Source organism: Glandiceps talaboti, chromosome 19 (assembly GCF_964340395.1).
Source record: "Glandiceps talaboti chromosome 19, keGlaTala1.1, whole genome shotgun sequence".
NCBI lineage: Eukaryota > Metazoa > Hemichordata > Enteropneusta > Spengelidae > Glandiceps > Glandiceps talaboti.
Genome location: NC_135567.1, coordinates 13,127,485 through 13,144,906, shown reverse-complemented (window position 1 = coordinate 13,144,906; position 17,422 = coordinate 13,127,485). Strand labels below are relative to the sequence as shown.

Sequence of the window (17,422 nt, the reverse complement as noted above, 5' to 3'; positions counted from 1 at the left end):
GCCACCGACAACCCTGAATGGTTAGATATACATCGATTCTGTAGAATACTGTGATTGCCTTTTAAACTAACATCAAGTAGTAATATTAACTTATGAAAATATCTACGAAAGCGAGCTTTGTACAAGAAGTTGGAGCCTGACAAGGGAACGTTAGTGTAGAGGTGCCTAGATGCCCTTAGCCTCCGGTTGAATTCCCATCACGTCACGATATTAACATATGAAAAGAGCTAAGAATGGGACTGTAGTATAAGAAGTTATAGCATGACGAGGTAAAAGTTAGTTCTGGGCAAGTTACACAGTAGCACGAGCTGCTGTATACGAGTCCGACTGATCACCATAACTTTCATTACTGAGACCTGAATGATACCGATCCAGAATGTACATAAAACTGATTGACGTCTACATAGTGGGACTTTGTCTCCTCTGTCTCGGTAACTCGGTTTATGGACAAGGTAGGCGAGTTTTTGTTAGTTTTATGTAATGGATTTTAGTGTAGTAACGTTTCACGAGTGTCACTGACACTATAGGATATGCATCGTGCCTTGCAGTTACGTTGAAGGAAAATCAGACAATATCAATTTTAAAATATCAACTAAAAAGGGTTATACATTTCCCGTGGTAAATTGACATTATGTATACAGAGTTTGGCTAATCCTGGTTGTTAAACTCCCACTCTTGCCATGAAAGTAGTGCATTTTCACACACATAATGGTATTAGCAAGGGCCCGTCTCTATGCGGTCATGCTCCCGGAAATAGAGACATCTGCCTCTGCGTTGTGGGATTTCACCGTGCAATGCATTATGTTTGTTCGGCGTGTAATTGCCAACAAGCTTACGGTATGTCTAAATAGTTTCATATTACCCTTAGTGGGATCTACTTGGGAATATTAATTCACTAGAGTAAATACTTTCTAACATCAATTGCATTTTGCTACTACCTGTTGATTCGTGTTCTAGATCCCATGAGTTGCTGGGTTTTTGTTCAACACTTTTGAAATGCCCCGTGATAAGCCAATCAAAATTCAAAACACTGCATAATTGTATGGACAGAAATAATGCGAAACTTTAATAAAACTACAATTACTCCGTTATGTTCTTTCCAATATTTTATTGTTTATCCACACATTACTGCAAAATTATTGAGTAGACGGAACAATATACGTGCGAACATATGTACATGTCTTTACACTTTCCTGTACTGGGTCATTCCGAGAGCAGAATAAATCACAAACATTTAGGAGACAATAGACAAGCAATGGATAAACCGTCCTAGCTTATTGATGTACTGTACCTACTAGTCTCCCTGCCAGACTCGTGACTATCGTCCCTAATCTGTTTATGTGTACCGACAAGTCCCTATCTTCTCGCGGCTGCGCCGCTCGGCATACAGAAACAGATTGGGGACGATAGTCACGAGTCTGGCAGCGAGATTATGTACCTACCAAGTTGTTTTTAAATTAGACTATGCTAGATTAACCAATGGTTGTTAATATGATGTTAGTGTATAGACTGATAATATTATAGACTTGGTAAACTTAGTGTATGAGCATTCTGAGGTTAGAGTTCGCGAGATCTAGCTCCCAGACATACCAGCTTGTCAGGCACAGCATAGTACGAATTCCCCACACTTTTTACTTTTGCTTTTCTTAGATGGAATCACAATGCTGACGTGTTTGTTTTTTATTTATGTGGGTGTGATTACTAACAAGGCCACCTCTTAATGAAGTGGTTCTCTGAGATGGATAAACTTTGGGGGGTTTAATTCGCTAGAATAACATTGCATTTCAAAACTACATATTGATCCGTGACCAAGGTTGAGAACATGACCTTGAACTTCATCCAATTAACTTAATTTAGTTTTCTAATACTACGGACATCAAATACTGACAATGAACATTAAAAATATCACTATGGTAACCGTAATGTATATTTTATACTATTATTTATAATGTTTACTCTAAGTGGTATGTGTATATTGTACGACTCAACTGTTTTCACAGTGTAAATAGCGTTGTGTTCGTCAAATCAAATTTCTCTGGTGTTTCAATCATCATCTGAGTAAAAATAACAATTGAAGAGGTTGTCGCTCACACTACGAAAAGTCAAATTTACCCACCTTTACCCAACCTTAACCCTACATGTGACCCACCTAACTACATCTCTGTCAAGGGGTAGTACGAGACGAAGTGACACTTTTGACTGCCTACAACCCCCAGGGGAGAGATCACGGGGGGGGGGGGGGTGAATCAAGTCAAATGTGTCACTTCGTCTCATACTCACCACATTTACACATCCTCTGCTAAAGATTTACCCCGGTGGAAATACATGGTCAAATATGACTTTTCGTGTAGTGTCAAGACAAAACTATATATAAAGTGATGTAGATTGTGTTTGAAAAATAAGACCACTTGTCTCCTAAGTTGAAAAAAAATATAGTCAGTCAAATGCCGTGAGACCGTGAGACCGTTTATATTCTCGAGTACGGACACTAAATACAGACGAAAACGTATCTTCAACTGTACCACAATAACACGTGTCATATAGCCAGCCAATATATCATTGATTATTTGTTCGAAGTTTTTTTAATGAAAATAATGAGTAAATACTTTGCACATATTTGCTAACCTAGGGACACTCTTTTGAACCAGTAAGTGGAAGTAGGTCGGTATGTCAGTCTTTTGAAATCACGATGTAGGCCGGTTTTCAAACAGAGGGAATAATATTTGACTTACATTCTAAACATGTAGCATTGTGTTGGGTGTGATGATTTATAGCCTGTTTACCAGGTATCAAATGGCTAGCACAGTGACGGTTGTCTAGTTGAAGATATTTTCTAACCAGTAGACATTATATGACGTTACAAATTACGACGTCGTGCTTTTATAGATTGGAACACAGGTAATGCGAACTGATAAACGATTTCGTCGTACACTAGTTGACAGAACTAAGAACCACCACCACCACCACCACCACCACCACCACCATCACCACCACCACCACTGATCTATACCACCACCACCAACAACACAACAAAAACAACACTACCATCACCACCAGTACCACCACCAGTACCACCACCAACACCACTACCAACACTGATCCGTACTATGATGACGACGACGACGACCACCACCACCACCACCACCACCACCACCACCACCACCACCATCACTGATCTGTACCATCATTATCACCACCACCACCACCACAACCACCCCTGCCACTCATCCATACCACTACCACGACTAATCCGTACCATCACCACCACCACCACCACCACCACCACCACCACCACCTCCACTGATCTATACCACCACCACCAACAACACCACCATCAGTACCACCACCACCACTGATCCATACCACCACCATTTATCCACAACCACCACTACCATCACTGCCACCCCCACCACCAGCAGCATCAACATCATCATCATCGTCTTCGTCGTCGTCGTCATCACCATCACACCACCACCACCACCAGCACCACCACCACCAGCACCACCACCTCCACTGATCTATACCACCACCACCAACAACACCACCATCAGTACCACCACCACCACCACCACCACCACCACTGATCCATACCACCACCATTTATCCACAACCACCACTACCATCACTGCCACCCCCACCACCAGCAGCATCAAGTGTAAGTGTGTATACACGCATGCTCGTCTATCTGTTAGTCGGTATGCTGAGCAGACAAGTACGTAGACAGCCACAATTAAGAATGTGAATTTCTGAATGATTTTCATTTTCCCCCGACGTGGATACCCGCACTCTTTCTTCCGTTCTCAGTGCTTACACGAAAAAACACACATGTCTACATTCTATCTTCAACATGTTGACAATATAGCTATTCAATACACCTGACTAGGTGTCATTTTACTCATAAATCATTTGACTACAACACAATACATTGTATAGTCAACCGTGTCAGGTATGCCAAGATGTGAAAAGAAAGCTTGGGTGTAACCATTTAAGGAATCCATGCGTAGCTGGCTTTGTGTTTACCAATAATTCACTTACATGTGTTTACTGGCTCCAGCTCAAACACGGGCAGTGATACTGAAATTGCGAATATTATATATATATGCATGGCTTTGATGAACAGTACTATTTTACTTAATATGCAAATCAAACTTATCACCACGTTGATAGATACCCCAAATTGTGTAACAATGGTACTGCTAGATTTTCACAAAGAAGTTAATAAAAATATTAAGTCTTGAAGACAACAGTAACATTGGGATATATTCAATGAAGTAACAAATACAACTGTGAAACATTCTACAAACTGCAATCGTCTTAAAGTTCGACTGTGGAAGGAGTGGAGACGGTGCTTATTGTATGCATCGAGCTATGTCTTCCGGGTTCGATTTTAGGTCAAAAGACTTGTCCATACAATATCTACAGAGTCCAGCATTGTGTATTGTGTTTAGTGTGTCCCTGCTTGTGGGTCACTAAATTTTTAATTTCATATATAGATTAACTTATGAGCATTGCAGCATTCACTGAAAGGCAACCTCTTAATGAAGTGTTTCTCTGAGATGGATAGAATGGGGGGGGGGGGGGGTGTTAATTTGCTACTAGGATAACATTACATTTCAAAACTACTTATTGATCCGTGTCCAAGGTTGAGAACACGACCTTGAACTTCATCCTATTAACTTAATTTAGTTTTCTAATACTACGGACGTCAAATACTGACAATGAACATTAAAATATCACTATGGTAACCGTAGTGTATATTTTATACTATTATTCATGATGGTTACTCCCAGTGGTATTTGTATATTGCACGACTCAACTCTTTACACATTGTAAATAGCGCTGTGTTCGTCAAATCAAGTTTCTCTGGTGTGTTTCAATCATCATCTGAGTAAAAATAACAATTGAAAAGGTTGTCGCTCAAGACAAAACTATATACAAAGTGATGTAGGTTGTGTTTGAAAAAAATAAGACCACTTGTCTCCTAAGTTGAAAAAAATATAGTCAATCAAATGCCGTGAGACGGTTCATATTCTCGAGTACGGACACTAAATACAGACGAAAACGTATCTACAACTGTACCACAATAACACGTGTCATATAGCTAGCCAATATATCATTGATTATTTGTTCGAAGTTTTTTTAATGAAAATAATGAGTAAATACTTTGCACATATTTGCTAACCTAGGGACGCTCTTTTGAACCAGCCAGTGGAAGTAGGTCGGTATATCAATCTTTTGAAATCACGATGTAGCCGGTTTTCAAACAGAGGGAATAATATTTGACTTACACTCTAAACATGTAGCATTGTGTTGGGTGTGATGATTTATAGCCTGTTTACCAGGTATCAAATGGCTAGCACAGTGACGGTTGTCTAGTTGAAGATATTTTCTAACCAGTAGCCATTTTATGACGTCACAAATTACGACGTTGTGTTTAGACTGAAACACAGGTAATGTGAACTGATAAACGATTTCTTCGTACATTTGTTGACGGAACTAAGAACCACCACCATCACCACCACCACCACCACCACCACCACCACTGATCTGTACCACCAAAAACACAACAAAAACAACACTACTATCACCACCAGTACCACCACCACCACCACCACCACCACTGATCTGTACCATCATTATCACCACCACCACCACCACCACCACCACCACCACCACCCCTGCCACTCATCCATACCACTACCAACATCATCGCCAATGATCTGTACCAATACCACCACCACCACCATTTATCCATAACCACCACTACCATCACTGCCACCCCCACCACCAACAGCAGCATCAACATCATCATCATCATCGTCATCATCGTTGTCATCATCACAATACCACCACCAACACTTCTGACTACAATTTATGTGTTGCATATAAGTGTGTATGCACGCATGCTCGTCTATCAGTTTGTCGTACTGAGCAGACAAGTATGTACTAGACAGCCACAAGAATGTGAATTTCTGAATGATTTTCATTTCCCCCGAAGTGGATACCCACACTTTCTTCCCTTCCCAGTGCTTACACGAAAAAACACACATGTCTACATTCTATCTTCAACATGTTGACAATATAGCTATTCAATACACCTGACTTGGTGTCATTTTACTCATAAAGTATTTGACTACAACACAATACATTGTATAGTCAACCGTGTCAGGTATGCCAAGATGTGAAAAGAAAGCTTGGGTGTAACCATTTAAGGAATCCATGCGTAGCTGGCTTTGTCTTTATCAATAATTCACTTACATGTGTTTACTGGCTCCAGCTCAAACACGGGCAGTGATACTGAAATTGCGAATATTATATATATATGCATGGCTTTGATGAACAGTACTATTTTACTTAATATGCAAATCAAACTTATCACCACGTTGATAGATACCCCAAATTGTGTAACAATGGTACTGCTAGATTTTCACAAAGAAGTTAATAAAAATATTAAGTCTTGAAGACAACAGTAACATTGGGATATATTCAATGAAGTAACAAATACAACTGTGAAACATTCTACAAACTGCAATCGTCTTAAAGTTCGACTGTGGAAGGAGTGGAGACGGTGCTTATTGTATGCATCGAGCTATGTCTTCCGGGTTCGATTTTAGGTCAAAAGACTTGTCCATACAATATCTACAGAGTCCAGCATTGTGTATTGTGCTTAGTGTGTCCCTGCTTGTGGGTCACTAAATTTTTAATTTCATATATAGATTAACTTATGGGCATTGCAGCATTCACTGAAAGGCAACCTCTTAATGAAGTGTTTCTCTGAGATGGATAGAATGGGGGGGGGGGGTGTTAATTTGCTACTAGGATAACATTACATTTCAAAACTACTTATTGATCCGTGTCCAAGGTTGAGAACATGACCTTGAACTTCATCCAATTAACTTAATTTAGTTTTCTAATACTACGGACATCAAATACTGACAATGAACATTAAAATATCACTATGGTAACCGTAATGTATATTTTATACTATTATTCATAATGTTTACTCTAAGTGGTATTTGTATATTGCACGACTCAACTCTTTACACATTGTAAATAGCGCTGTGTTCGTCAAATCAATTTTCTCTGGTGTGTTTCCATCATCATCTGAGTGACCATAACAACTGAAGAGGTTGTCGCTCAAGACAAAAATATATACAAAGTGATGTAGGTTGTGTTTGAAAAATAAGACCACTTGTCTCCTAAGTTGAAAAAAAATATAGTCAGCCAAAGGCAGTGAGACCGTTATTCTTGAGTACGGACACTAAATACAGACGAAAACGTATCTACAACTGTACTACAATAACACGTGTCATATAGCTAGTCAATATATCTTTGATTATTTGTTCGAAGTTTTTTTATGAAAACAATGAGTAAATACTTTGCACATATTTGCTAACCTAGGGAGGCTCTTTTGAACCAGTAAGTGGAAGTAGGTCGGTATGTCAATCTTTTGAAATCACGATGTAGCCGGTTTTCAAATAGAGGGAATGGTATTTGTCTTACATTTTAAACATATAGCTTTGTGTTGGATGTGATTTATAGCCTGTTTACCAAGTATCAAATGGCTAGCACAGTGACGGTTGTCTCGTTGAAGATATTTTCTAACCAGTAGCCATTTTATGACGTCACAAATTACGACGTTGTGTTTAGACTGAAACACAGGTAATGTGAACTGATAAACGATTTCTTCGTACATTTGTTGACGGAACTAAGAACCACCACCACCACCACCACCACCACCACCACCACCACTGATCTGTACCATCATTATCACCACCACCATCACCCCTGCCACTCACCCATACCACTACCACGACTAATCCGTACCACCACCACCACCACCACCACCACCACCACCACTGATCTGTACCATCATTATCACCACCACCATCACCATCACCACCCCTGCCACTCATCCATACCACTACCACGACTAATCCGTGCCACCACCACCACCACCACCATCGCCAATGATCTGTACCAATACCACCACCACCATCAATACCACCAGTTTCACCACCACCACCACCACTGATCCATACCACCACCATTTATCCATAACCACCACCACCACCATCAACATCATCATCATCGTCGTCGTCGTCGTCGTCGTCGTCATCACAATCACAACATCATCACCATGCCACCACCAACAACTCTGACTACAATTTGTGTGTTGCATGTAAGTGTGTATACACGCATGCTCGTCTATCTGTTTGTCGGTGTACTGAGCAGACAAGTATGTACTAGACAGCCACAAGTAAGAATGTGAAATTCTGAATGGTTTTCATTTCCCCCAAAGGGGATACCCATACTCTTTCTTCCCTTCTCAGTTCTTACACGAAAAAACACACATGTCTACATTCTATCTTCAACATGTTGACAATATAGCTATTCAATACACCTGACTTGGTGTCATTTTACTCATAAAGTATTTGACTACAGCACAATACATGTATAGTCAACCGTGTCAGGTATGCCAAGATGTGAAAAGAAAGCTTGGGTGTAAGGAATCCATGCGTAGCTGGCTTTGTCTGTACCAAAAATTCACTTGTGTGTTTACTGGCTCCAGATCAAACACGGACAGTGATACTGAAATCGCGAATATACTATATATATGCATGCCTTTGACGGACAGTACTATTTTACTTAATATGCCAATCAAACTAATCACCCTGCTATACAGTTTAATCACGTTGATCGATACCCCAAATTGTGTAACAATGGTACTGCTAGATTTTCACAACGAAGTTAATAAAAATATTAAGTAACGAAAACAACAGTAACATTGGGATATATTTAATGAAGTAACAAATACAACAGTTAAACATTCTACAAGCTGCAATCGTCTTAAAGTTCGACTGTGGAAGGAGTGGAGACGGTGCTTATTGTATGCATCGAGTTATGTCTTCCGGGTTCGATTTTAGGTCAAATGACTTGTCCATACAATATCTACAGAGCCCAGCATTGTGTACTGTGTTTAGTGTGTCCCTGCTTGTGGGTCACTAAATTTTTAATTTCACATATAGATTAACTTATGAGCATTGCAGCATTCACTGAAAACCTAATATTTAGATCCTGTTTGTGGAGCGATTCAAACTCAATGAAATGTTCTTCCAAAACTCTCTCCTTTCTATTCATTAAAACAATACTTTCCCACCCACTGCATTTTTCTTTATTTGTTAGTGTCCTGTTATCATGGGCCAACAAATACATTATATCATATTCCAGTTACCTGTGAATTTAATTATACATTTTATGTGCATTGAAGTCAAGTTGTATAGCTTTAGGAAAGCATATATAATATCGAGTGTTGTGTTTGTGTTGGTATAACGGGCATACACAGGTCCAAAAACGACCTGTACAATGTACCTTTCAATTCTGGTGAGGCGATGTTGAATTCCCGACTGGAAATGTAATATCCTACTACACTGATTTCCAGTTTAGTTTTGAGTTTCTCATCACCACAAAGTATTAATTATTCCCTGCATAGCTGGGATTTTGAATCAGGTGGCAGCAGTGGGTTTCCCCTAAAAATAATGCAGAGTTAGATAATACAAAGAATCAAGGTAAAATGTTGAACTCCTAATTCGATTTGTCACAGTACTACCCTCCCACGTAGTTACTGGAGGCTCTCTAATAGTACACGAGTCTGCCATGCTGTGATTCATGTAAACGATAAAGCTATTCAATATTGCTGACTGAGCGTTTTTACAATACATCCCATGTCTCAGTACATTTGCATCAAAATGCATCGATTGACAAGCATGACCTGCATGGCAAGTTTTGAAAAGGGATACATAGGTGTAACCATTTAAGGAAACATGCGTAGCTGGCTTTTGTCTCTGTCAATACACCTTTGCGTGTGGATAAAACTGCTCACTCCAACTCCAATGGGGACACATAAAGAGAAATTATGAGGAATTTTTATTCCATGTTTTTGGAAGAAATAAGTGTGCATTCCTTGCGAGGAAATCAAACAATTTAAAACCATTCTAAGACTAGTATTTAGTTTTGTCATTCAGTACACTGGTTATATATAAATACAATACTCAGAAGGGATTATTTTATTGGAATCTACTAAACAATAATTGTGAAGAAAATGTGTTAATATCTGCAAATCTACAATTAATGAACACTTTGATTGCCCAAAAATCGGGAATTATACAGTGCTAAAAATTAGAACTACTAGGGTAGTGGTTACTCCTTCCGGGTTCAATTGTAGGTCAAAGAATTAGTGTATTCAATGTGTAGCATTGCATAGAACGTCTGTACACTGTACTATGAATATTTATATGTTATAATAGTCATCTCTGTTGTCCATGTTACACTGTTCGATTTCTGATTTGATTAAAACGTTTTGTAATGGGAAAACTAACGTAGTCAAACTTTCTTTAAACAAATAGCATATCCCTAACAAATGTTCTCTACTGTATCAAGTAACCATACAGTTAATGTATTATATGTACAGACTTAACTCCAAATACACTGCCCAGGGAAACGAAAATACACGGCTAGAGAAATAAGACGTTGTTGTGGGTACATGAAACTGGCATATCCATGGTATTCTATCCAATTATATCATGCGCATGTGTGTGTATGTGTGTGTGTGTGTGTGTGTGTGTATGTATGTATGTATGTATGTATGTATGTATGTATGTATGAATGTATGAATGTATAATGTATGTATGTATGTATGTATGTATGTATGTATGTATGTATGTATGTATGTATTTATGTATGTATGCATGTATGTATGCATGTATGTATGTATGTATGTATGTATGTATGTATGTGTGTGTGTGTGCATGTATGTATGTATGTATGTATGTATGTATGTATGTATGTATGTATGTATGTATGTATGTGTGTGTGTATGTATGTATGTATGTATGTATGTATGTATGTATGTATGTATGTGTGTGTGGGGGGGGAGGTAGGCGTGGCGGTGAGGGAGAGGGGTAGATGATTGCTTTTCGTTCTATTTCGTAGTTGAATGTAAGAGTACATTATCCTTATCTGAGTAATTTGATCTCAGTTTGCAAGATAGAGATATCATAGAAAATAAAGCAATATATTAAATACACCTGATCACTGTGTACAACTAAAATGTCAGTCAACTAAAATGCCTTTGTCCCTATGGGATGCTAGACAACCACGCTATGCAAATAAATTATTACATTGATATTAATATAAATAACATACGAATTTGTAAAAAATATTAGGTATATTTTGTTTCCATCCATGTTTTAATTCAACGTGTGTGCTTCATATATAGGTCGGTAGTATAGTCTTACTTGTTAATAATACATTACTGTTACCAGCATTTTATGTTAACAATTGAATCGACATTGATCATTTTACAGTTGACTGTACGGATCCTGGTACACCACTGAATGGTCAGCAAGATGGTTCACCAACTTTCAAACACGGAACAAATGTTACCTTTTCATGCAATACTAATTTTACTCTTGTTGGTGTAACAACTAGGACATGTATGGATGGAATTTGGAGTGATGAAAACCCAACATGTCACGGTAAGTTTAATTCTCTCCATGCAAAGATTTGAAAAATATTGGCTAACAAAAACATGTTTAGAATATACCTATGAATATAGTTATTTTTAGATGTTATTTCCCAATATTTCTCTTCGTTCAGTCAACTAAGATGCCTTTGTCCCTATGAGATGCTAGACTCGTCGTGACAGCCCTCAGGTCACGAGTATTGTCCGGCTGAATGAAGACAAAATATCGGAAAATAACATAATTATACCAGTGCCAGTAACATGAAAGAAAAATCAAGGAAACTAATGGTAGTTTTGAACGTTTTGATTCACATTTCAAAACACAACAGAACCAGGAACGTAGACACGCATTGTTGTGACATAGACGCTCGTTGTCCTGATGCAGAACGACCAGGGTATACTACTTTTGATAAACTTGGCTTGTGCATGGTATAAATGCATATATACTACAGCTATGCTCATGAGTGTAATAACAATAAAGTTTTTTTTTCAGGATTATGGATGTTTATTACTAAATCTTGCTATGAACCCATAAAATGTTTAATATATTTGTCCAATATGTATACATAGATGGAATGTCTGGTTTATTATTGGTATAAATTATATTTAAATATGGAGTTGTTTTTTCTTTTTTCTATGATATTACTTAATTGTTATAATAATAATACGTCTACCAAAAACTATCGTTTATTTTACAGCTGACTGTATGGATCCTGGCACACCAACGAATGGTGAGCAAGATGATTCACCAACTTTCGAACACGGAACAAATGTTACCTTTTCATGCAATACTAATTATACTCTTGTTGGTGTAACAACTAGGACATGTATGGATGGAAATTGGAGTGATGAAAACCCAACATGTTACGGTCAGTTCAATTGTCATCTTGGAAATATTTGAAAAATATTGGCAAACAATCAGATTTGTAGTGTATATGTAAAATATATGGGCATAACTAATACAGCTATACCCATGAGAGTATGATGATTATAAGCTATTGTTAAATCTTGCCTTTCTTCCTATGAACTCATTAAACATTATTTAAATACATTTGTCAAATCTCTGTAACAATTATAACATGTATGGATGTACACTGGAGTGATGAGAACCCAACATGTCTCAATCAGTTAAATCCTCTTCATGCAAACATTTGAAAAGTATGACAGATATGTAGTATATACGTATAAATATATTTATATAGTGAAGAATAACATAATTATACCAGTACCAGGTATATCAAAGAAATATCCGGGGAAATAATGGTGATTTTGAATACAGCAGAACCAGTGACGTAGACACACATTGCTGTGACATAGACGCCCGTTGTCGTGACGTAGAGCGACCAGAGTATATATTCCGTATTTTTTGCTACACTTGGCTCGTGCATTGTAGCAATACATCATCAGACTTATGAGGCATTCTGGACATATATCATACGCCCTAGAGAATTAGTTGAGGAAATTAATATGCTAGTATGATTGAAAAATGTGCAATATATTTGTAAAAATTGACGATATTTGTAATAAATTTCTGAAAAAAATGTGTAATAAACCTGCCGAAATGTGTTACAGTAATAAAAGAAAAGTTAAGGAGGTTTCTCCCTGGCATTCAGAGAAATAGAGTTACTCATTATTTGACGAATTTAACATTTGACCAATTTTTATTACAATTGACGTTCACAGAATTTATTACAAATGTCGTCAGTTTTTTACAAATTTCGGCAATTTATTACAAATATCGGTTTATTACAAATGTCGGTTGTATACCTTCCTCGATCTGTATTTTCCACATATGCATATGTACCACGTGACATGCAATATTTATTGAATAAGAATTTCAAACAGTTAGTATTTCGGTATATGGTAATGGCTAGTTGTTTATTAGGTTATTAAATATTAATGTTATCAGAGACGGTGTTTAGTCTGACTGACTGTAAATATTCATGTTATCAGAGACGGTGTTTAGTCTGACTGACTGTAAATATTCATGTTATCAGAGACAGGGTGTTTAGTCAGACTGACTGTAAATATTCATGTTATCAGAGACAGGGTGTTTAGTCAGACTGACTATAAATATTCATGTTATCAGAGACAGGGTGTTTAGTCAGACTGACTGTAAATATTCATGTTATCAGAGACAGGGTGTTTAGTCAGACTGACTGTAAATATTCATGTTATCAGAGACAGGGTGTTTAGTCAGACTGACTGTAAATATTCATGTTATCAGAGACAGTGTGTTTAGTCAGACTGACTGTACAATACTAGGCTCATATATCCAACGTCTTGGACAAACCAGAGTTTGTTTTAATTTTCTCCAGTAGTGGTTTGGGATAAATTCACTTCACTTAATGTTAGAGAGCGATCAGTTTTTACGGCCGGGGGACTAGCTTTAAACATACAAGAAAACAAAAATACCAAAAGTAATGTATACTCTTAATAAATAGCAACATTCAATTATATTCATAAGGTGTTATAGTATAAACATGGTATGTTAAAAATATTTAGGGGAGTGTATCTGTGTGTGTGTGTGTGTGTGTGTGTGTGTGGGTGGGGGCTTTTTGGAAACTGTGGTCTCAACTGAGGGGGTCACTTTGGCTTTGGTCATCGGAGCTGAGGGGGGGGGGGGTCAGTTTGAGAAAACCCATGTTGAACTCCAAAACACCAGCTCACACACACACGCACTCAGTTAGAAATGCCCTGCCCCTTATGTCTTCGAGCGCAGAAGACTAGTTTTATTTGTATCGAAGCACGACCACTCGTACAATTCTGAGAGGATAAACAGTATATAATGTATTCTATAACATTAGTTACATTGTATTTGATATCATGTTACAGTGAATTGCGAACACGAAGGACAACTATACACCCAAGGCAGCACAAGACAGGAAGCCTGTAACACATGGTAAGTCTCGAAGGCAGAAGTTTTTTTTCTGATTTTAACCGTTGACCTCTCACGTGCACGTCATAGTAAAACTCGACTCGACTCAATTGTGAGCGGTCCTTGCCAAATATTTGAATTGTCTGTGATCACAATTTAATTTACAATGTATAGTGACTCTACAGATTCCACTATGCTAAATGAGCATAAATAAATTCCAAAATCATATCGTATTGTTTGTGGTAATTTTGTATTTAACTATTTATGTTCTGAATATTCATTTAGTTTGTCTTTCTCTCACTAGCACTTGCTCAAATGGTTTATGGGCGTGTACGCAGAGGATATGCCTGCCAGGTAATAATATTTGTAAATTGTATTGTATCCTGTCAGTAACAATGTGATCATGACGTAAAAAAATGATCCAGCACAAGTATATGTAGTGTATATGATACTGAAAGATATCGCATTTAACATCATTTTTCTTAGAAGTTAGGTTTTTAATGTCTGACTATCCTTAAATCATGATAAAAACCGAACCTGTCATATTTCCTACAATTTCTGGTTTGTCTTGCCAGGGAAGTAATTAAGATATTCGCGTTGGTAATGTTGTGATTGCTATTCATTTTCGACTAGATCTGCCATTCAGAAATGTACCACTTACGCCACGTGGCACTTGTTCGAAAATATCCATTAAGATTTGCAATTGAGTGTTATTCATATCTTTGTCACATCCCGAATTGATCCTTTTATCTCCTTTATCATTTTATTATAACATTTCTGTTTTCGCTTTGTTTTATTTCTTATTCTAAATTACAACTAGTAACGTTTTGGTGTGTGTTTGTTAGTGCCATAGTATACTTTCAGTCATTTTATTTCATCACATCTTTGCAGGCAGGCCCTGTAGACAACCACGCTATGCAAATACATTATTACATTGATATAAATATAAATAACATACGATCTTGTAAAAAAATATTAGGTATATTTTGATTCCATCCATGTTTTAATTCAACGTGTGTGCTTCAGATATTGTACACTAGTTTGTAGGTCGGTAGCATAGTCTTACTTGTTAATAATACATTACTGTTACCAGTATTTTATGTTAGCAATTGAATCGACATTGATCATTTTACAGTCGACTGTACGGATCCTGGTACACCACTGAATGGTCAGCAAGATGGTTCACCAACTTTCAAAAACGGAACAAATGCCACCTTTTCATGTAACACCAATTTTACTCTTGTTGGTGTAACAACTAGGACATGTATGGATGGAACTTGGAGTGATGAAAACCCAACATGTCACGGTAAGTTTAATTCTCTCCATGCAAACATTTGAAAAATATTGGCTAACAAAAACATGTTTAGGATATACATATGAATATATTTATTTTTAGATGTTATTTCCCAATATTTCTCTCCGTTCAGTCAACTAAAATGCCTTTGTCCCTATGAGATGCTAGACTCGTCGCGAAAACCCTCAGGTCACGAGTATTGTCTGGCTGAATGAAGACAAAATATTGGAAAATAACATAATTATACCAGTGCCAGTAACATGAAAGAAAAATCAAGGAAACTAATGGTAATTTTGAACGTTTTGATTCACATTTCAAAAAACAGCAGAACTAGGAATGTAGACACACAGTGTTGTGACATAGAGACTCGTTGTCCTGTTACAGAACGACCAGAGTGTATTTATTTTTGTTAAACTTGGCTCGTGCATGGTATAAATGCATATATACTACAGCTATGCTCATGAGTGTAATAAAAATAAAAGTTTTTTTTTCAGGATTATGGATGTTTATTACTAAATCTTACTATGAACCCATGAAATGTTTAATATATTTGTCCAATATCTATACATAGATGGAATGTCTGGTTTATTATTCGTATAAATTATATTTAAATTCGAAGTTGATTTTTTTTTATGATATTACTTAATTGTTATAATAATAATACGTCTACCAAAAACTATTGTTTATATTACAGCTGACTGTATGGATCCTGGTACACCAACGAATGGTGAGCAAGATGATTCACCAACTTTCGAACACGGAACAAATGTTACATTTTCATGCAATACTAATTATACTCTTGTTGGTGTAACAACTAGGACATGTATGGATGGAACATGGAGTGATGAAAACCCAACATGTTACGGTCAGTTCAATTGTCATCTTGGAAATATTTGAAAAATATTGGCAAACAATCAGATTTGTAGTGTATATGTAAATATATGCTCATAACTAATACAGCTATACCCATGAGAGTATGAGGATTATAAGCTATTGTTAAATCTTGCCTTTCTTCCTATGAACTCATTAAACATTATTTAAATACATTTGTCAAATCTCAGTAACAATTATAACATGTATGGATGGACACTGGAGTGATGAAAACCCAACATGTCTCAGTCAGTTAAATTCTCTTCATGCAAAGATATGAAAAGTAACAAACAGATATGTAGTATATAGGTATAAACATATTTATATAGTGAAGAATAACATAATTATACCAGTACCAGGTATATCAAAGAAATATCCGGGGAAATAATGGTGATTTTGAACACAGCAGAACCAGTGACGTAGACACACATTGCTGTGACATAGACGCCCGTTGTCGTGACGTAGAGCGACAATTTTTTTTGTTACACTTGGCTCGTTCATTGTAGCAATACGTCATCAGACTTATGAGGAATGTTGGACATATATCATACGCCTTATAGAATTAGTTGAGGAAATTAATATGCTAGTATGATTGAAAAATATGCAATATATTTATAAAAATTGACGATATTTGTAATAAATTTCAGAAAAAATGTGTAATAAACCTGCCGAAATGTGTTACAGTAATAAAAGAAAAGTTAAGGAGGTTCCTCCCTGGCATTCAGAGAAATAGAGTTACTCATCATTTGACGAATTTTAACATTTGACCAATTTTTTTTACAATTGACGTTTACAGAATTTATTACAAATGTCGTCAGTTTATTACAAATTTCGGCAATTTATTACAAATGTCGGT

At 37.0% G+C, this 17,422-nt stretch overlaps 1 protein-coding gene across 1 annotated transcript; it reads left to right on the top strand.

Annotated features, from left to right (window-relative positions):
• Window positions 1-303: 303 nt before the first annotated feature.
• LOC144450007 (CUB and sushi domain-containing protein 3-like) lies at window positions 304-16,593 on the top strand. Its single transcript, XM_078140574.1, has 7 exons — window positions 304-452; window positions 11,367-11,537; window positions 12,223-12,393; window positions 14,360-14,426; window positions 14,707-14,756; window positions 15,538-15,708; window positions 16,391-16,593. Exons 1-7 carry the CDS (start codon window positions 377-379, stop codon window positions 16,591-16,593), a joined length of 909 nt encoding a protein of 302 aa, XP_077996700.1. The 5' UTR covers window positions 304-376.
• Window positions 16,594-17,422: the final 829 nt, after the last annotated feature.